Source organism: Marmota marmota, unplaced genomic scaffold (assembly GCF_001458135.2).
Source record: "Marmota marmota marmota unplaced genomic scaffold, marMar, whole genome shotgun sequence".
NCBI classification, from domain to species: domain Eukaryota; kingdom Metazoa; phylum Chordata; class Mammalia; order Rodentia; family Sciuridae; genus Marmota; species Marmota marmota.
Genome location: NW_026000005.1, coordinates 33,603,903 through 33,626,616, shown reverse-complemented (window position 1 = coordinate 33,626,616; position 22,714 = coordinate 33,603,903). Strand labels below are relative to the sequence as shown.

The 22,714-nt window shown below is 43.5% G+C and overlaps 1 protein-coding gene across 3 annotated transcripts in view; it reads left to right on the top strand.

Annotated features, from left to right (window-relative positions):
- The window catches only part of Mreg (melanoregulin), a 57,122-nt gene that overhangs the window by 5,994 nt on the left and 28,414 nt on the right, over nucleotides 1-22,714 (top strand). For all 3 annotated transcript variants that reach the window (XM_015481345.2, XM_015481344.2, XM_048808516.1), the window contains exon 2: nucleotides 11,324-11,483. In XM_015481345.2, the coding sequence (XP_015336831.1) occupies nucleotides 11,324-11,483 (160 nt within the window). The remainder of the gene's footprint in view (nucleotides 1-11,323; nucleotides 11,484-22,714) is intronic.

Here is a 22,714-nt window from a genome sequence, read left to right as displayed (position 1 = left end):
TATTTCTTGGTGATTCCAGCTTCTGGGAGCTCCTGCTGGTGCTTGGCTTGTGGCAGCACCATTTCAATCTTGACCTCTTCTTCCCTGTGCTCCTCCTCTTCTGAGTCTCAGACCTCCCTCTCTTTTCACTTAGGAGGATACCAGTCATTGGATTTAGCCTCCACCCTAAAATCCAGGATGATCTCATTCCAAGATCCTTAATTACATCTGCAAAGCCCATTTCCAAATAAGGCCATGTTCAGAGGTACTGGGGATCAGCACTCGGATGTGTCTTTTGGGGGAACACTCTTCAATCCATTACTAACTACTTTGGGGAAAATGTGTGAGCTCAAAGCATTGATTTTTCTTTCTTTTTTAAAACTTTTTTTTTATTTGTCAATGGACTTTATTTTGTTTATTTGTATGGGGTGCTGAGAATTGAACCCAGTGCCTCACACGTGCTAGGCAAGCACTCTATCACTGAGCCACAATTCTAGCCCCAAAGCATTGGTTTTTATTTCACTTTTGTGGATGGCTTTCTTCCATCTGTGATAAAGTCATACCCTTGCCATTTAATAATCCACTTGAACATGGGTTGTGGCCTTGGAGGACCAGCTTAAGACAACTTTAAGCAGAAGGAAGCCCAAGTCCTCTGACACCATAGAGTCACCTGTCACACAGCATCCTATACGGGCATCAGGCCTGAGGAGACCAAAGGTAACGTAAGGGAGCAGAGTGAGCAGCATGGGCTATAGCATCTTCACAGGGGTTACTTTGAATGTTTTTTTTTTGGGGGGGGGGTATAATTCTTATTCTTTCATTTTTATTGGCTGTCAATAACTGACAAGCATCATCATCACTATCTGTTTGTTCCAAAGCAAAAGAAGAAATGGAAAGAATTAACAGTGACGGTTGAGTTTTTAACCATTCATGGCTCCGAGCTTCCAAATACTTCACTGCCTTCTCCTGTCAGTGCCCACATACAACTTCTGTTGTTGATAACAGAACTGATGCACACATCTGTGGGCAACGGACCGAGAACAGAGGCCAGGGTTTTTATTTTTTTACAGTGCCTGAATTCCCATTAGGGAAAAAGTAATATACAGTCTCAGCTTAAGCTAGATGATTACTTAGTGTCTGCACCAGGGTTTGCTCTAAGAAGGAATTGAATTTCCCTGAATGGCCCACAGACCATGAAGAAATGGCACAGTTTGAGTTGCCCTGTTGCAGGATTCAGGTGAGGGGAGAAGGCAGGTAGAGGAAGAGCTCTGTCTTCCCTGCCCTCCGGTTCTGCACAGTTGTCCTAGGCCTTTCAGTGTAGGGGGCAGTGTCCTGAGTGCTTGACCATGAGGTGCTACTGGGTCTTGTTACTCGGTAGTTCTGTCTTATAAAGCCACCTTGACGCTGAATTCATTACATCTGCTGTGTGAGAATTACTGAATGTGTGAATACGGAATCCTGCTCCTGGGGGAAGTACAGAGAGAGTTCCTGTGAGCTGATTCACTGACTAGTCCTAACACAATCTTGTTTCGAGTTTCTACCCAGAGTCACTTTATTTAATATATATTGTTAGTCCATTGAAATTGAACTCATGCCCAGCCACAGTTTGTCTGAATGAAGCTTATCTACCATATATTTTAGCACATAGGGAAAACTCTGAACAGAGAGATCAATAAAAATTACAAAAATGCAAAATACATCACTGACTATACTATAAAAAGGACACTTGTTTCTTTTTTTGGTATGAGAGCTGAAAACAAGAAGGCAGATCGTTACCCTCAGTTGAATGTCCACCTCTGTTTTTCACTGCACACGTCCATGAATGACCTTTAAACCATCAATACTGTTGGTTTTAAGGTGACAGGTAAATGTTAGTGAGTGGAAGAATTTGCAAACGTGGAATCCGTGGATCCTGAGGATTGACTGTAATTACGTCTATGATTTCCACTTGACATTGAAGAAACGGAGGCACCGAGAGCTTCAGTAACTTGCTCAGAGGCACGCACAGCTGAACTGGGATTCACATCCTTTTATAGTTCAGTGCCATAGAAGGAGCAGAGCCCTGTGCAGGGAGGTGTGTCACTGTGCTGATATGGTGGGTGCTAGAAACTGTTTGGAGTACGACACTTTCCCTGGATTACGACAGCCTGTGGTCCAGAAACCCCAAGCTCATTTTCCTGTCTTTCCCTGGATTACGACAGCCTGTGGTCCAGAAACCCCAAGCTCATTTTCCTGTCTTGAGGCCAGAGACCAAGTGCTAGTGCAAAGCAAGAGTGGGGGAAGGGAAGGCTGGCAACGTTTAAAAAAGAGAACCACCACTGACTGTAGATGCACAGCCATCTTATGTGGGCAGAGCGTTCCTGGTACGGTGTGGACTCACCTCGAGTGGATCAAATTGTCTTCCATCCTCTGAGGGAAAGTGTTGGAGGATATATTAATGTCAGTGAGGTCTCAGATTCGGCCCAGATGGCCTCATCCCCGCACCCCTCTGCTCCACCCACACCATGCTGTGTTTTCCCAGAGCCAGGTCTGAGCAGATTGGGAAGAGTTGATGAATCTCATGCCCAGCTTCCTGCAGAAACCTGCATGTGCAGCCCTGGGCCAGACTGTGATTCACAGGAAGCACCTACAAAGACACAAAGGACGCTAGTGCAGGACCGTGCCCCTGGCACCAGGACTTCCCACTTTCTAAGTTTGGCACTTTTTCCTTCTTGAGAGACAGGGGAGGGTTGGGGTGCGTCATATGGTGGTTCCTGGAGCAGGACTTCAGGCCCTGTAAGTCGGAGGGCAGTGCTCTACGGTAAGTCAGCCACACTCCATTCACAAGATGACTTTTAAAGGTTTTCTTGCCTGAAAACTCACAGAATCTCTCTTCTTCTTTTCTGCCTTGCCTTAGTCTTAGTGTCATTGGAAGTTCCCAGAAGATGACATTTCTTTCTTTTATATGTCATGTGATCTAGGTTTCCTGGAACTTTCTAGATACTTTAAAGTGATTATATCAGCACACCTTTGTTTAAAAAGTAAATTATGCTTAACTCTGTTGGAGACTGAAGTCCTTTTTAGTTTGGTTAACAAATATTTGTTTTGTGCCAGTTACGCGCTGTGTACTTTATTCTTTTTGTGTGTGTGTGTGTGGGGGGGTACTAGTGACTGAACTCAGGGGCACTTGACCACTGAACCACATCCCCAGCCCTATTTTGTATTTTATTTAGAGACAGGGTCTCACGGAGTTGTTTAGCGCCTCGCTTTTGCTGAGGCTGGCTTTGAACTCATGATCCTCTTGCCTCAGCCTCCCGAGTCGCTGGGCACTTTATTCTTTTACAATGACCTTTAGGAAATAATTTTGGTGAGAGTGTGTGTCCAAAGATAGTGTATGCCTTGTATTAGTTGACGGTGTCCTAAATTGCCTCTTACTTAGTTTTAATTTAGGCTTTTAAAAAACTTGTGTTTGTGTGTATGTATCACAGACAAAACAAAAACAAGACATAAAAATTAGGAAGAGTGTATAAAGAACACCTGAAAGTGCCTGCTTCTGCTACCACCACCCAGGGCAATAGATAGCCACTGCCAGCCCCATATCTCCTCCATGATCAGATCTGGACTTTTGTGATAGTCATTTCCTTATTTATTATTTTGTTTTTTTTTACCACCCCACCGTGCACCTTAGGGATGTACTTTAGTGTGGCCTGCTTTTAAGCTTCGTGTAAATGGGATCAAAACCACGTATGTGCCCATACACCTGACCTTGTGCGCTTGACTTTGTGTGATCCATCTGTGCTGTTGTGGGGCGCTTACTTCATGGTTCTCCTGGATTTCTAGTACATTCCATCAAATTCACCTTTTCTCTTAGTGGACTTTAAGGGTGGTTTCCAGTTTGGGGCTCTTAAGCATGGTTTAGAAACTTCAGAGTCAGAACATAAAGTGAAGTTGTTCATCCTTCAGCCATGCTGGCCTCCTCCTGGTTCTCTCGATATACCAAACATACCCTTGTCTCAGGGCTCTTGACCTTTCTTGCCCAGAATGTTCTTCTTCTGGTTACCTGAGTAAATAACTGCCTCCCTTTATTCAGATCGCTGCTTAAAGTCATTTTATCAGCAAGTTCTGCCTTAAACATCCCCTTTAAAACAGTGCCCATCCCCTGTCTGAACCTTAATCATCGTGTGTTTCTTCATAGTCCTGGCCGTCATCTGACACCAACATATGTGCTTGTCATCTGCTTCCTCCCACAAGACTACAAGCCTGACTTTCATAAATGTAATCAGTAAACAGTGTGAGGAGTTTGTTTGCCAGCTAGAACTCACAGATTCTAGCCATATCTCTGGTGTTCAGAGTCCTGTGAACTCAGGACACAAGAGTTTATTCACTCTGCAAATATTTATTGAGTGCCTACTATGTGTGAGGTGCTGTTTTAAGCACTTGAGATGCATCATCACTGAGCAAAAAATAAATTAATTAAAAAATACAGATTCCTGTCTTCCTGGGGCTTTATTCTAGTGGTGGTAGGGCAGGAGTATAATAAATAGTAAACATAATAAGTAAACTAGGAGATAAGTGTGTAGGAACAAGAAAAGGTGGAGTGGGGAAGGGAAACATGTTTGCAATTTTAAGTAGACTAGTCAGGGCAGGCCTCACAGAGGAGATGTTTGAGGTGTGAAGAAAGGAACATCTGGAAGGAAATGGTGTGGGCAGTTGGATCTTCCAGTGCAGGGGCCCTGAGGTAGGAATGTGACCCGTAGCTTCAGGGAATAGCAAAGAGGCCAGAGTGGTTGGAATCTGGTCCAGTCTATGGACCATTATGGGATATGGGCTAATACTCTAAGTTAAATGGAAGCCACTGGGAGGTTTTAGAGAGGGAGGGCATGATCTGATTTACATCAAGGGGATCACTTTGGCCTCAGAATAGAGCAGGGGGGAAATAATTATAGAAAGAAGTAAATCTCAGTGAAAAAAACTTCTGTGGGAATTCATATGCAAGCCTTGAGCAGCCCTGGCTCAGGGGGTCCTGCTAGAGGCGGACACTTTGTGAGGGTGGAGCGAATGGGCTTTTCTGATGGATTGGATGTGGGGGACGAGGGGGGCAGGATGACTTCAGGGTCTTGGCCTGATGGCTGACAAGGAAGAACTTGCCACGCTGGGGGAGGGGAGCCTGCAGTCAGGTCTAGTGGGAAGAGCAGGTGCTCGATTGGTACCTCGTTGAGCTTGTGCTGTCTACTAAGCATCCAGATGGACAAGGGAAGTGTGCAGTTTGGGAGAGAGGTCTGAGCTGGAGGTTCACGCATAGATTCCAGAACCTTCCTTGTGTGGATGCTGGCCTCTCCTCTGCTGAGGCTCCCTCCTCAAGCTCATCTTCATGAGCCCCAGCACTTCCTGGAGGACCCAGAGGCAGAGTTTGCCCTGCCTGCTCACTGGCTTCTCCTGGGCTCTGAAAGCAGGTGCACGTGTAAGAACACCGGCTCACAGAGCTCTGCTTCAGCTGTGAGGCCTGGAAGCCCAGCGGGCGGAGCAGGTCCCAGAGGTGCCAGAAGCCAGATGCTGGGCTTGCTTTCCTCCCCTAGGCGGAGGGCCTGTTTCTGGGGTTGAAGGAAGTCTTGAGCCAAGATGGTTTAGTGCCAAGAAAGCACTAACTGAAGCGATTTTAAACTCGGCATTAAAGGATGTTTAAGCACTGAATCAAGTGGGTAGTAAAAGAAGCCAAAATGCCTGTCCTGGAAATAGTAAAGAAAGGACAGAAGAACGAAGGGAAGAAGGAGGACGGGCAGGGGGAGGAAGGGAGGAAGAGGGAAAGAATCTAGTCACCTGCTCCTCCCTCGCAGCCAGGTGCGGATAGATGGAGAAGAGCAAGGTTAGAAGCCAGGGCCCCGTTCTAGAGGGAATCAGACGAGGACTGAGTGGAGAGGGGTGGGCCAGCATCCTCTCGAGGACGGTTTGCCTGGACGCTGGAGCTTGGATCTCTGTGCTCTTTATGGCTTCAGTCTCACACCAGTGGTGACTGGCATGTGGTTCTCGGGAAGAGCTGTGAGGTCACTGGAACTGCTGGTGTGGACAGCCACCCTTGAGCACGGGACTGGTGAGGGAGCCCGGTCTCTCTTGGTAAATAACTGTCCTGCTCATTTGCACTTTGTAACCATGTCCCCTGGGACAGAATTTAGCATTTCTGATTCTCTCTCCTCCTGACCCTAGACCCTGTTGAAAGAGGAATCCAGAAGGGGTCTCATGCCCTTGGGGGGGGATCAGGGTGAAATCTGAGACTTTCCTCCTCCTGCCTTGTGGGAGTGAGGGCAGTTTCTGCTTAGGATGTAATATCAGAGCAGCCTCTGAAACGATACATAGTTAATAAAATATTTATCATCAGCAGATGGTGGCCATGGGCAAGCAATGCTGTCACTTCTTTCCAAACCCTTTTGAAATCACTATCATGGAGGGAGAGAGAGCCAAGCCCAGACCCTCCTTGCTCTGTGTCCTCCCAGGGCTGCTGGGGTGCAGACCTCAGGGCCTTTGAAAGAAGCCTGGCTTTTCACTATGAATAAGAAGAAGGTGGCAGAAAGTGGAGTAGAGGAGCCAGCAGGGCAGAGCAGACTGGGTGGCTCTGCAGGACGAGCAGGCTCAGGAGGGTGGCCGGAGCTGGTGGGGCAGCACTGGAGAGGCACCGCTCATGCAGGGCCTCTTCTACACTGTGACTAGGCAGAATCAGAAGCTCCTCAGGGGACACCAGGGGAGCACTGCTTCTACTTAGGGCTGGGCTAGATGGGAGGAGAACCCAGGAGGCCTTTGCCTGTCTGGAGACATGTGCACTCTCCAGAGGCCTGTGTTGACCTTCCTGTAGAGCACCCCACAGCTCCTAGACCAAGGATGGGTGGCTAGTGTGAGTGTTCCATGTGGGCTGGAGTCCTGTGTGTGTGTGTGTGTGTGAGAGAGAGAGAGAGAGAGAGAGAGGAGAGACAGCCAGAGGACAGAGACAAAGATAGCTAGAGAGGAAAGAGAGCAAAAGAGAAGAGAGAGGAAAGACAGAGACAGCTAGAGAGAGGAGAAAAAGAGATGCAGGGGGTAGTTGATTGTTGAGAAGGAGGTGCTGGCCAATGAGGCAGCATTGATCACCCCAAAACAGGAAAAGAAATTGTGGCTCCGTAAAGCAAAAGGTGACTTGATTATTCCTAGTCAAATGTGATCTTTACTGATTCTTCAAGTGCATGCTGATTTCTAACCTCCCTCTTTAGGGATGTTTAAAAAGGTGGTAACCTTGAGTTATGACCAGGGTTTCCTTTAGCAGGCTGGGATTCTGGCACAGCTGGTTCCATTCAACAAGTACTTTATTTTTTTAATATTTATTTTTGTAGTTGTAGTTGGACACAATAACTTTATTTTATTTATTTATATGTGGTGCTGAGGATCAAACCCAGGGCCTTGCACGTGCGAGGCAAGGGTTCTACCGCTGAGTCATAACCCCAGCCCTCAATAAGTACTTAAAACAACCACTCTGTGGTAGACCCTGTGGGTGATGTGTGGCACAGAAGCAGTGAACACAGTCCCTGCTCTTGACCACCTTATCAACTTGTGTGGAGACCAGAGTTATTGAAATAAAATGAATGTGGGAAAAATATGAAAGACCAGTGTCAGGAAACTAGGGTTTCTTGGCCTAAAAATGTGTTCATTGCTGTGGGTGCAGCCTGGGGTGGGAGCTACCCACCAGGCCTTCATGACTTGAGATCGATGCTGCCCTGGGAGAAACCCCTGGGGAATTTGCTGGTTTGTACCCAGAACATCCACACGTGGGGTTGTTATCAAAGCTGCTTCCTTGTGGGTGCATCCCAGTCACAGCCTTTTGGAGGTGGTGTGTGACACCTGGTTGCTAGGTGACCCCCTTTGGGGACCTCATTCAGGGAGGACTGTCACCTGCCCCTGGAGAAGTCAAGCAACTGGGGATAATTCTCCCTCCTCCCCCCCCCCACCCCCCAGATGGTTTCATGACAATGGGGGTGGAGTGTGGGGCCCCGGCGCTGGTGCTGAAGGGGTAATGCCATGTGGTATATCATCTACTGCAAGAGTTGGTTAGGCAAAAGAAATTGGATCCTTGTCCTCTGTGGTGCTGCCACCCCTTCTGTCTGCCTGCTCTTTGAACCCCTCTCTGCCTCAGCCGTCTGTCGTCTTGGGCTCTCTACATTCTCTCCAGACACCCCTTCCCTTCCGGTCTTTCCTCATTCCCACCAGTCCTCTGATTCTGTGGCTTCTGTGGTGACCACAGGTAGGCCTGCGTCCAGCCTCCCTCTGCACGCAGATCTTGACAGGGTCAGCCTTGGCTTCTGCCCACGAGTCCCAGCTGAAGGCATCATCTCACAGTCACCTTTGACCCCTTCCCCTTGTCACCTATGAGCTGCTCCTGAGGGTTGTAGTCTCTCATTTCCCCTCTCTCTGCATTCATTTGCATCTCAGCCACTGTTTCAAAATGTTTAAAATCATATATTTATTTATTTTGCAATAAAACATCGCCTTTCTTACACCTCAAAGGATCTTCCTTGTAATGAAGAAGATGCAGAGAGAGTGGCCACTTTGGTTGTGGTTGGCTTGTGGCCTTCTTTCTATCTCTGCCCAGCTCTTCCTGTACTCTTGCCCTCTGGTGACCCCGAGGGACTCCACCCACACGAAGACCTCAGCCACCTACCAGCCTGTGACAGTTGACTGTGACAGCCTCTTCAGCCATTTCCTTATTCCTGCTTCATCCAAAGTGATTACATCTGAGACCCAAAGAGGCTCAACATTCCTTTGATAACTTGTCACAGTTTGCAGAACAAAGCCTGGACTAGCACTATCTTCATTCTGACCCCAGTCACCTCTTTGTCTTCACATCTGTTTTCCTGGCTCCATGCACCACTGCAGTGGTCCTGCGGGAACGCCTGGATCCCCTGACTTGTGAAGCCTCTGCACACTGTTTCTGCTTGAGCTCTTCCTTCTGCTGGAGATGCCGTTGCCCTTGCTTCTGCATGCTTGGATCTGGCCGCACGTTGCCTTCATAAAAACCTTTCTTGGGTTTCCCTCTCATCTCATGCAGTTGGTCACTTCTTCCTCTCTGCTCCTGTGACATTCCATGCATACTTTTAAAAAGTTGCAGTTATCTCATTGCTTTTTGGTCATGTTAAGGGCAGAGACAGTGTCCTATTTATTTTCGAGTCCCCAAAGCCCCCGGCCCAGTACCTAGGACCTAGCAGTATCTGTTCTTTGTTTTTGAATACACAAATAAATGAACTTAACATGCTCGTTAAAGCCCATATGTACAGAGCACCAAGCCATCTTTTGCCTCCCCTTCCATTGGCTCATCATTCTTAAGAGCTGAGCTCTGTGTTTGTCTGTCGGCCACCTGACAGCCTAAGTAAGAAGGCAGCGGTCTGAGAACACTGTGGTTGAACTGGGCCTGACTCCTCTCAAACTGCTCCTTTCCCCATAATGCTGATTACCCTGTCCAGTCTCAGACCCTAAACTTCTGACCCACACCAGAGGGATTTCAGGAGCACCCCGTGGCACCCAGGCCCTAAGCGCTATGCTAGTTCAGGGTCAAGGCTTCCTGCTGGCCTTGGCTTCAACATCCTGCCCCCGTCTTTTGCTTCACTTTTCCCCTGTGGGCCTGGTTGTCTTTCCCAACTCTGGGGCCTTGGTGGCATCCTAATCTGCACCCATCACTCTAGCACTGGAGCTGCTCCCTTGCTGGGCGGTTCTTGCTGCTGAGCCCCAGTCTGGTGATTGGTGCTTCTTCCTATTGAGAGATTTTCTTCTTGCTTCCTTCCGAGTATATCACATCGTATTTACAGACATCTTAACTTTAACCTTCATCCCACATGCCATCTGCTTATCTGGATGTCTCCTGTCTTCGTTTGCCATTCCTGCATGTTACCCCTGCAGGTGTGCATGCCAGTCCCTGGCCATGGGACATTCTAGCTCTGCCTCAGAGCATGGAATCAACACACCCTCTGGGGAAATAAACTGGCCATTGACTGCTCACCAGCCCTCCACGCTGGAGTTCATCTCCAAGTCCCTTTAATCCACCTTGCACAGTCCCGAATAGTGCCCATTCAACATCGTTCTAATCCTAGTACCTGGCTTCTCTCACCCGAGTTACTTCAAATGCATCTTAACAAATTTGCCAAGTCCTCTCCTGAGGCCTTGGAAGCATTCGCCACACTTTACCTGGAAAGATCTTTTAAAGATGAAGTACTATTTAGTTACATCACCGTCCTGCTTATACCTCTTCCAGGTCTTAGAAATAAAGATCAAAATGGGGGAATGTTGGAAACATGGCCTTCACAGCTATGTCTTCCTGGCTCCTGCCCAGCTTCCTGTTCAGGCTTTGGCCATTGTCCCCTTTCTTTTAACACATGCCCCGGGTTGCCTCCCACCCTAGATCTTTGAACATGTTGGTACCTTTGCTGTACCTCTCTTCTTCACAGTGCCTGCCTGATGCCCACCTCCCCCAGAATCTTCTGTGAGCTTCTCACCTGTGTGCTCATGGCTCCCTGAACAGCCCCAAGCACTTATCACAGTTTTTAATTATATAGTTGTAATCATCTATTAATGTGTTTTCCAGGCTTGACTCTAGTGAGGCCTAAGGACAGGAGACTTGTCTGTTTGCTCACAATTTTATTCAGCCCAGTGATTAACCTGTAGTCAGTGTGGCATGCATATTATTAGTTGAAGTGAATGACCCCAGTGTGACCCTGCCTGTCCTGTCCCACAGAAGTTAACTGGGGCTGTGCATGGCATGCCCTAGATATGATGCTGTATCTCTAATCTTAAACACACATGCCACCTTATAAGGGAAAAAATCGTGAAGCAAATGTACCAAATGAAGCTATTGAAATTCCTAGTCCGCATTTTGCATTGTTTGAAGTATTTAGATACACATTCTTATTGTGTACTGTTCTCAGTGTAAGGATTTTGATAGTTATTATATATAACTTGTGCTCTAGGTTTACTACACTTCCTTGGATTCAGAGGCAGGGGAAAGTTCATCTCTTAATGTTGATTGCTTTCTTGTTTTCTTTTTATGTTACTGGGGATGAAACCTAGATTCTCGCTTGCATGTAGTAGACAAGCACTCTGTCACTGAGCTATATACACCCAGCCCCATTTCTGCTCTTTTTAAAATGATTTTTTGTTGTTGTTGTTTTTTTGACTATTGGATTGTGTTGTGCTTAATTAGTAAAGCTAAATTAGACATTTTGTTATACATTTATATATTACACTCTATTTTATATAATATGTATTTTTATTTGTACTGTATGTTAATACATGTGATATATACTATATTTTATATGCATAAAACAAAATTTATATCTCCTCTCTTTTTTTTATACCACAGTGGTAATAGTCCATATTCCTCATTTGGAGCAACTCTGGCAATGGATGACGAAAAGAATTTGTGGAGTCTGCCTCATGATGTATCCCACACAGAGGCAGATGATGACAGAATCCTGTACAATTTGATAGTCATTCGTAATCAGCAGGCCAAAGACTCAGAGGTAAGCACCTTTTGACATCTCACTGTGTGCAGATGATACCAGACAACGGAAAATAGCAAATTACAAGAAGACCCACTTGAAATAAAGAATGAAGGACAGGATGAGGGTTTTTGTTTTGTTTTGTGAGATGATGTCTTGCTATGCTGCCCTGGCTGGTCTCAAATGCCTAGTCCTAAATGATCTTCCTGCCTCTACCTCCCAGGTAGATAGGACTACAGGTGCACACCACCAAGCTCTGCTTACTGATGAGCTATTTGAAATGAAGGGCAGGTATTTATTGGCATATATTATCACTAGTTGCTAATTATAGCTAGTCTTGATAGACCTGCTTGATACCACAGATAAGACTCTTTTCTAATAATTACCTTAACGGAACAAATTACATGCAGGGAAGTGCTGCTTAAGAGCAGGGAGATAGATGGTCTTAAATAACTCCAATAGTCCATCTCTAATCTTTCCAGTTGTTTAATAAGGTAGGTGATTGAAACTGAAATTTGAAGGATGCTTTGCATTATCACTAATTCTGAATTAGTGGGGCCTGAATGAATGTTTTTTTTTCTTTTTCTGTTGAAAGCTTCTTAAATTATTCATGTTTATTTGACAGCAATAGTTGTGCCATATTTAGGATGGTTTTTATGATGGGGCTTGAAACCACCCTTGACGATGCTGAATCACAGTTATTGAGTGATAGGGCATTCAATGGGAGGGACTCTAAGTTAAAATAGCAAGGCAGTTGGGGTATTGTTCTCCTTTCTTTCAAAAGTAGCATTTGAGTATTATGTAAAATATTATATAACCTCGTTTTCAAGTAATGCCACCTGTCTGACTTCTAGATTTGTCAGTAAGCTCTGAGTAGATGTCTGTGTTAAGTGCATGCTACGTGTTACTTTGTATCCCACAGCGATTGAGCACAACAGGGCAAGTTAGCACCCCGGCTCTGGCTTTGAAGAAAAGCTAGTGGTGTATAGTGTGTAGTGGGAATCTTCTGTTCCTAATTTGGGTTTTTTTTTCCCTCTAATTATTGCTATTTTATTTTATTGCTCAAAAAATTTAGTTTAGCAGTAGGTCATAACTTTTGGAAGTGTCATGTGTTTGGACCTTGTATTCTGGTGCGTGTTGGATGATGCCTTTAGGGGTCAGCGGTGGGGTGAGGGAAAGCTGACGGCTGCCTCTGGTTCTGGAAGGCTGGGGAAGGGTGGGCTGGAGAGCCCTGCAGGGGCTGTTGACATGTAGTATCCTGCTAGTGGCCGGGCACCGTGCTGTTTCTGGCTTCCCATCCCCAGCAGATTCTCCTTCTTGCCTAGTAACACTGAAAGCAGGTCACAGAGGCTGCTGCTGCGAAGAACAGCCTTCGCTGGCTGCTGTTCCTGAGCCTGTGAAGGGAACACGTGGCCTTGTTTCCCTTTAATGGGAAGAAGAATCTTGTTTTTTGGGAGGGGTTTTGCTAGTGAGTAGGGAACCGGTTCTTTTATCTTCCTCTTCTCTGATCCTACCTAAAGTAGTAAGGGCATAAAGGAAATAGTGTATAACACCCCTGACACACACACACACACTCACTTCCATGCAAATGTGAAGCTGGAGCCGGGTAGCTCTCTGCTCTCCCTGGAGGAGCTCCTGCCCCTCTGCCTGATTGGTGTCCACTTTTGAAAAGATAGAAGAGGAGACCACAGGAACCACAGAGGGCTCTCAGTAAGCACAGACTCCAGAATGGCCGTTGTGTGTTTTCCGTGCTGGCCCTGGTGTCTGGTGTGAAGGGTCATCCAGGAGGCCTTTTTTCCTTCTTGCTGAAGAAATGGAGTCAAGCTTGACTTGAGAGGGACTCTGTTACCAAGATAAGCAATCAAGTAACATGAAGATGTAGTGATAATCACACATAATATGATTTGAGGTATCCCTGTTCAGAGTGCTTCTGTTTTTTTTTTAAGTATGAAAGTAATATGGCTAATAAAAAGTTATTTGTATTTTCTTCTAAAAATTTAAAATGCAAGCATATATTAATATATCTATTCATTTTCCTTATGGATTGGATCATTTATTACATACTGTTCTATACTTTACCTTTTTCTATTTCATATATTTGACACATTTCTATTTTAGTAGCTTAGAATTACCTTACTGCTTTGGGGGACTCTGGTATCTTTCGCATGGACTTACCATCTTTATTTGAACAGTTCCTACTTATATTTATGTTAATTTGGTTTTGTTGTATTTTGTTAGTATTATAAGCATGCTGCAGTGGACATCCATAGAAATTTGGATGATCTTTCATAGTTTTTTTTTTCCAGGAATAGGATTGCCGGGCCACAGTATGCATTCAGAATATTGGAATTATGACAATGCTTCCTTTTTGGAGGAAACCAAGAAAAACACTTCAGAGTGCAGAACAGAGACTGCAGTCTCAGAACCCTCCAGCAACTAGGTAGTAACATCAGTGGGACATTGAAGTGGGATCCCCCACCCTCAATCCCACCCCTGGGCCAGCATATTGAAAGGCTTTGAAAACTACATTGTGCTGATGGGAGGAGTTGCTAAGCTCCAGAGAGCTATTTGCCATGCTGGGAATGCGGACCCACAAATGTTGGAACTTTTGATTTTTAAAGGGGTTGAGAGCTGGGGATGTAGCTCAGTGGTAGAGTACTTGCTTATCATGCACAAGACCCTGGGTTCAGTTCCCAGCATGGGGGGAAAAAAAGGAAATCAAAGAGAAGCTGAAAAATCCAAATTTTCATATAAAATGGCTAGATTTTAAAGTAGCTTATGTTTAAAAAATGTCATCCAACAAAGTATGTTAATGGATTACTGATGCATAAGGACATGTACTTACATATTACTACTTATTTTTTTATCCAGTATAATTGAAAACGAGCTTGCCATTGATTTAGAGAATGAAGGAGTAAGTTGGTGGGGAGTTAAGTTTGAATAAGTCCATATTTTTTTTTTTATCATTGCGTATTTTCTTTTTCACACATGATAACAGAGGATTAGATTTTAATAAAACAGAAGCTTTGGGTTTTGAAAGATAATCAAGTTCTACATAAGGAACAAGGAACCTTAGATATTTTTGCATGTTACACTTTAGAAGCTCAATCAAGATATTCAGGAAACAGACAAAATGTTTTTCCTTGAGTATCAGCTTGTGAAAGACCAAGGAAGGTCCATATTTGCAGTTCTCTGAATAAATGAAAAATAATTATACAAAAGTATGTGTCCTATTTACATTCCCCCTTCAAATCTGAAGTGGATAGAGAAGACTTAAGGCTAAATTTACAATGTTCCAAATTGAAAAAATAGAAGAGAACATATAGAAGGGAAGCAAATAATGAAGAAAAGGCATGGACTTAAAGTAATTTGCGGTGTCAAAAAATGTAAAAAAGTAATATTTAAATCTGCTACACTCCACTTCCATTTACACAGGCCTTCAAGAGCTAATGGAAAACAGACTTTCAGCAGAAGAAATAATGCATTGGCAGCCATCCAAGTAGTGGAAGATTATTGCTCTTGTTTTTGAATGATGCCATAAAATACTTTATATTTGACTAAGAAATAGTAAACAATCTCAAAATCATGTCACTAAACCATTATCTTTATGTTCTTTCTCATTAAACTAGTTGTACTTTACATAACACACTGTTCTAGGGAGGCTAATAATTGCTAGTGATCTATCAATGCCCCTGATTTATGTATTTTTATAAACCATCATAAGTATACTGAGTGATCTTATCCTCAAGATATTAATAATAATGAACACAGTGCCAGGCACTGTTCTTTCCAGTTTGCATACATTAGCAATGGCCCTTAACAACAACTTGGTCAAGTGGGTACCATTATGATGTCCATTTGGGGCACTTTATCCAGAGCCACACAGCTGCTAAGTTTGAAACCAGGATTTGAAGCTGGGCTTTGTGAATCCAGAGACAAAAGAGATAATGAGTATCATGATGGAAATTGCAGTGGAGAACAGATACTATCTGTAATGAAGTAATTGTAGATTTCAAAATTCGTCAGCAGTCTTTCTGAAGCCTCCGTCTGACTAGTTGAGGCTGTGCATATGATAAGCCTTTCACATGGGTGGGAGGAGAGCCATGGTTTGCTTGAGGCTGTTGGCCACGTTGCAGGAAGTGGTCCTGGCCACAACACGTTTCCAGAGTTCTGCTTTTCCATGTCGGTTGCAGCTGGTTAAGGCCCATTCCCTGAGTGTGCTGCGTGGTTGGCTCCACAGTGGGTGTCTCACTGCTCATTTCCTTGCCTTCTGCTGTTTGGTGTACTGTACTGTTTCGCTGCGCATGGTGCAGTAACAGTTCCCTTAGGCCTTTGTACATGATTGCTTTTAACTTTTTTTTTTTCTTTCCTGTACTGGAGCTGGAACTCAGGTCCTCATACATGCCAGGCAAGAACTCTAGTACTGACCTGAACCCCAGCCCAGCTTTTATACTTTTGATCAAGAAAATAAATACTGTTAGATCATTCTCATAAACACTTTAAAGCACCGTTTTGGTTAAAAAATAGGTGATGTTTATTAGGCATAATGGATGATAGAAATTCTGTGGTTACTATTAGTGTTATTTTGGTACCAGGTATTGAACTCAGGGGCACTCAACCACTGAGCCACATCCCCAGCCCTATTTTGTATTTTATTTAGAGACAGGGTCTCAATGAGTTGCTTAGGGCCCTTGCTAAGTCACTTAGGTTGGCTTTGAACTCGTGATTCTCCTGTCTCAGCCTCCAGAGCCACTGGGATATAGTGCGCCACCATGCCTGGCTCTGTGGTTATTTTTAAAGCTTTTAAGTAATTCTGTGCTCAAAGAAGGATGTAGTTCTCATGAGGAGTGCCTGTCTCCTTGTCAGTGAGTGAGGCAATGTTTACACATCAGCAGAACCACATGATCACCAGATGCTTGGTGACTGGAGTGATCCCATGAAAACCACATCTGCTGAACCCTGGGTGAACAGCTAAATAATCACTTTGTTGGTTTGTTTATTTGTATTTTACATCGCAAAGCAAACCCCTGCCATGTTGCTGGTTTTCAGGGTGTTTGTTCTTCCTGTTCATCAGGCTGTCTACTGCCATCTTGTTCCCAGGCATTGTGAACAGTTCCTGTAGCATCTTTAAAATAGCACCGAGCTTTCCCAGAGGCATTCCAGTGCCCAAATGACACACTCAGGCTTTCATATTCCTAATAAAAAGAAGCCACTCAGCAGAGTTGATTGGGATCTTTGGTGGGAGAATGTGAGGAATGGGAAGAATGGGCTGAACTCATGAATTAGCCACAGAACTCTGAAGCACTTGGGGACCAGGATATTCCAGGTCAACTCTGCATTGCTGTGTCTCAGCAGTTCTCCAGAAAGAGACAAGACCCACTCTTTCAGGCCATCTGACTTCTCTATGAATGTGTAGACATTGGCCGCTAGTGGAGATAGGGCTGCAAGTTCACACCAACTGTGGGGGAGCAGAAAAGCAGTGGAATGTTGAAGCAGTTCTATAGATAATGCAAGGTTCCTCAAAGACCTCTTTCTTTGGATTTCAGGTTATCTGGATTATTGAATACATCTATATTTTATTTTGCTACTCATTATTTGGGTTTAGGGCATTTTGGTGGGAAAGATAAAAGCTTCATAGGATTGGAGGGTCTAGGGATCTTGCCCTTTGTCTTCTAGGTTATAATATTCATTAGGTATTATGCTGTGTGCTCTCTGGGCAAGTACTGAGTCCTCATGGAGTCCCTCGCGAGGAGGCATTTCAACAGGTAAAATGAGAGACTCAGACTTCTATACAAGGTCACTGAAGAAAACAAGTAGAAGAACTGGGATCCTAGCTCAGGTCTGTCTGACCTAGAAACCTGTAGGACCTGAAACACTGTTCTGGTCATTTCTAGTCCATTTAGAAAAAGTTGTGGGGTTACCTTTTTGATCAAAGCCAAGGTCACCAAGTGGATATAATTTCCTGCTCCAAGTAGACACTTGAGTCTGTGTGTTGTTGACCATTACTCACCCTGTACCTACTGAATCATGGAGTTACCAACTTTGATGTTTGTTTAGTGACAGCCTGTGTGGGGCTGTGCACGTGACATGCCTCTAGTGGATAGGAAATCTATTGCATTTCACCAGAAAACATTCTGTTTATCTGTCTCTGATGTTTTTTTTCTATTGTTTGCTCACTCAGATCCCTTTAAAATATATATTATTTCTTATTGTAGGTTCCATGTCAGTACTCCATATAAACCAACAGAGTTGAGACGACAAATTTTGGTAAATTTGGGTATCATAGGAACTCAGTAGGATGTGTAGTGGTGAAGAACTTGGGTTTTGGGATCAGACAGATTTGGGGGTAAGAGTTGTACTTTGACATGTTATAGCTAGATGACACTGAATCATTATTTAACCTTAGGGTGAATGTACTATTTGTTGTTCAGTTTGGGACAAAGTCATACAGCTTCAACTAAGAGGAAAGGGGGCAGGGTCTAATATCAACTGTGCCAGGTCAAAATTTAAATTGGGACTGCCCTGGACAAGCTGGAGCGTAAGACCACCTTTCTTTTTTTTATTGTGGTGAAATGTACACAACATAATATTTACAATTTTAACCATTTTAAGTGTACAGTTGAGTTGAAGTAAGTATTCATATTCAAGGTGGCAGTAAGTAGTGTATTCATATAGTCAACTGTCATTTCCCTCTATCTCCAAAATTTTTCCATCTTTCCCATCTTTGTCTATACTTATTAAACAGTAACTCCCCATTTCCTTCTCTCTCCAGCCTCCAGCAACTACCTTTCTACTTTCTATCTCTGCGAATTTGATTATATTATATAATTGGAATCATACAACATTTGTGTTTTCATAACCAACTCACTTCACTTAGCATAATGTTTTCAAGATTCATCCAAGATTCACTTGCTGTGGCAAGTGTCTGAATTTCCTTCTTTTAAAAAGCTGAATAATATTCATTTTGTTTATTTGTCCATCCACTTATGGGTTTTGGGATTAGACAGATTTGGGGGTAAGAGTTGTACTTTGCCATGTTGTAGCAAATGATACTGAATGATCCGTTAACCTTAGGGTGAATATACTATTTATTGTCCAGTTTGGGACAAAGTCATACAGCTTCAACTAAGAGGAAAGGGGGCAGGGTGCTAATATCAACTGTGCCAGATCAAAAATTTAAATTGGGATTACCCTGGACAAGCTGGGGCATAAGAGCAAAAGGGGGCAGGGTGCTAATGTCAACTGTGCCAGTTACTGACTCATGCATGTTGGGTGCTTCTGCCTTTTGACTCTTATTAGTAATGCTGCCATGAACACAGGTGTATGGATATCTGAGTCTATGCTTCCAGTTCTTTAGGGTGTACGCCTAGAAAAAGATTCATGTGGTAATTCTATTTTAATGTTTTGAGGGCCGCTATGTTATTTTGCACAGTGGTTATACCATTTTACACTCCACCTATGTGTGAGAGTTCTAGTTCCTCTCTTCTCTCACCAACACTTATTTCAATCACCTTTCTTAAAAATTGATCAGTAAAACAACGGATGGCTCTAATTTTTACATCTGTGTAGGGTGGATGAAGTTGAAACTGTAAGCCAGTCATAGCCACTCTATGTCCTTTTTTTTTTGTGGTGCTGGGGATTGAACCCAGGGCCTTGTACATGTGAGGCAAGCTCTCTATCAACTGAGCTATATCCCCAGTCTGATGTCCTTATTAGGGATGTAAACCTACAACAAGGCTGATGTCTAGCAAAACTTCCCACCATTTGCTTGGCCAAAGAAAAGACATGGAAAGGACAGAAGACTAGGCGCCTTCTGTACCTGAGTTACATTATCTTGGGCATTTATATCAGGATGCAGTGACCAGATCCCCTTCTTTTACTGTTCTTGAGACTGTCTTCATTGGCTTCCTTCCAAGGAGCCCCTAAAAATATGTGAAAGCCAGTAGATAGCGTACTTGTGAGTACTGATAGGTCAGGGAAATAGCTTGGACACGTTGGATACTTCCAGAAATGCTGTGGGAACGAGCAAGAAGCTGGCCAGCCTCCTCCTGTACCTCATGATCCCTGCAACAGACCCCCACACCTCTGTGTCATTGTGCTTGTGGTGGTTGACATTTCCAGAAGGAAGGTCATTTGTATATTGGGAGGCAGCACAGGATAATATGCTGGTAGGATTTAGCTCTTTCCATTAATTTTTTTTTATAATGCATAAACCAACTGGCCTAAGAAGAAATTACAATCATAAAGCTGCCTCTAAAGTTTTAGTTTGTAAAAATTGCAGTTGACTATTTATAAACCTGAAACACTAGGGATTAATAGCAAGGGGAGCCTCTAGTCACTTACTCATTGTTGGCTTTGGTTTCCCCAAGAACATCTGAGCCATGGGAGGAGCCTGCCTGTCATGCAGTGGGTGCACCTCCTGCATGTATTATGTGGCTTCTCACAGTAGTCTTTTGGGATAAACAAGCTGTTCATTTTAAAAGAGAGAGAGACCCAGAGAGGCTAAATGGGTTTTCTCAATAGTGTCCAAGCAAAAATGAGTTTTTTTACTTGGGTTCAACGTTGTGACTATACAGCAGAGAAACAAAGCTATGAGGTTCTGTTGACTTAAGGCAGATAACTGAATAATTTTTTTTGTTCTTTATTTTAAACACGAGCAGGAACAATCAAGTTGTTCCTGATATGTTTATAGGTAATAGAACTTGATGGAAAAAATGTAAGACACTGTTCAATTTATTTCCCTCATAAGAAAATGACAGCATGAAATTGATATTTGAAAGTTATCATAGCTAATCTCATATACAGGACAAAAGCTCAAATTCTTTCTGATGCGTCTATTGATTGGTTTATTTTGTTAAAAAATTATGTATCTAATGTTAAATCAGGCAGGTACAATTTGGAATTAGTGTTTTTAGTTCCTCATACATCTCAAAGTCTAATATGTTTTAGGTTTTGTGTTACTTTTGTTTTAATGAATTAGGAAATTCTTTTCTGTTTTTTTTTTTTTCCTTCTATATACCTTACCTCTCTATTTGACATGAGAACTAGTTGATTGACATTGCCTAAGTTAGAGTTTCTCCTTTCATGATGGTGGGAACCCATTTCTAGTTTGGCAGCTATTCTTAGGTCAATGTGATAGATATGTTGGTGCCCCTAAAAATGTTGGTGAGGGAGATTGGGTGGTTGTTCACACCAAGCCCACAGGCGTGCAGTACCATGGATGGTGTGCCTTCTGCCTGACACCTGGTGATCAGCTTTGCAGGTCTCTGAATTGGATTTTTTCAGGGCTGGAGTTTTTTTTAAACTTGTTGTCTTAGTCAAGGTTTTCCAGACAAATGGAACCAACAGCACAGGTAGATTGATATAGATATATCTAACACGCATACATGGAGAAGTACATAGATGCATGTATACATAGATACATAAGTAGAGATTTACTTTAAGGAATTGACTCACTTGAGTACGGAGTCTTGGTAAATTCAAATTTGATGGGGTAGGCTGTCAGGCTGGACACTCAATGAAGAGCTGCAGTTTGAGTCCAAAGGTAGTATGCTGGCTGAATTCCTTCTTGGTTGAAAGAGGACAGTCCTTGTCCTATTAAGGCCTTCAGCTGACTGGAGGAGGCCCATCTACTTCATGGAAGATCATTTGCTTGACTCATAGTCCTCTGATTTAAATGTCTGTCTCATCCCAAACATACCTTCACAGAAATATCCAGGATAATATTTGACCAAATATTTGTATATAGTGGCCCAGCCAAGTTGACAGGTAAAATTCACCATCACAGTGGATTTTACTAACACTTCCCAAATTCTCAAGAGACTGCCATATAAACCCCAATACATAAACTTAACAGGTCAGTGCCATAAACTTAACAGGTCAGAGCCATAAACTTAACAGGTCGGTGCCACCTCTCCCAAGAATAAAATCTGTAAGGGAAGCCAGTCACCATACAAGAAGGTAGCCTGGTGAGAAGGACTCGATAAGAACACCTCACTGGCATTTATGGAGCACTTAACTGCATTCCAGGTGCTGCTCTAAGTACTTTATGAATAGTTGTCCTCAAGATGTGATGGCCTGGTGCTTTCATCTCTAGAACAAAGGAGTTCCTGACCTTTGGTTAGGACTTCCTGTCCCTTGATGGTGGTTGATGGAGATTTCTGAACATCACCTGCTGATAAGCAGAGCCTTGGGCCTAGGAAGGCATACAGCAGAAGGTGGAATCAAGGAAAATCCCGATTTCTGTAATATGGGATTGAATCTGGGGCGGAGAGCAACAGAGGTATTTCAAGCTAAAGCTCAACGCAAAGAGGCGAGGCAAAGTCCCATCAGATCAGGAATGGAAGGCAATAAGCCTGGGACAGAATAGAAGGTAGCAGCCTCTAGAAATTGTAGTCCTAGTGAAATACAGGGATAGCTGCAAGTTGAACCTCATGCACTACCAAGTCTCAGCAAGGAAATCATGTTCTGCCATTCCGGGTTTTCCAGGAGACCTTAAAAACTTCTCCCCAGTCAAATAACTCAGTCACAGATAGTTACATTTTTTCCAGTTGAAGATTCATTCATTTCTTGGTTGGTTATTTAGTATGTGAAGCTGACTGAGGTCACCAAAACTTGGGAGGTTATTAAGCTTTGAGGAATCTCTGCTGGAGCGGGCTGTGGCGGCATTGAGGGAAGACCTCCATTTTTCTCTTGGCTGAGCCCATGGGCAGTGGTTAACCCAGAATGGTATTCCTTGTGATCAGAATAGCTCCTTTGTTTCCACATCAGTCACTGAGACTGATTCACCAGTTTGAGGCTCGTTGTAAAGTGGAGTAGCTTGAACACTGGATCTAAATTAAGCCAACACATTCAGCTGTTTTCAGTCTATCCTGTGGATATTCTTATGCTGTTAAATAAAGAAACATGTTGTTTTGAAAACAAAAAAATCTGGAAATAAACCTATCCAATGAAAGTCTGGTTAGATATGTAATAAATAGTTATCCTAATAAATGCTATAAAGCTTGACAAATAATGAGACAGGATTTATAGATACCAACTTGGAAAGATGGATTGTGATCTGTTATTCCACTTACATAAAAACACAAAGATGGTAATATACAGTGATGAGACTTGGGGAATGTTACCCATGAACTTGTTAGAAGTGGATGGAGGGAAGGAGACTGGTACATTCCTTTAACTTTATAGCTTTCTGTACTGTTTGAAAACAATTCAGCTGTTTTACATATATATATATATATATATATATATAT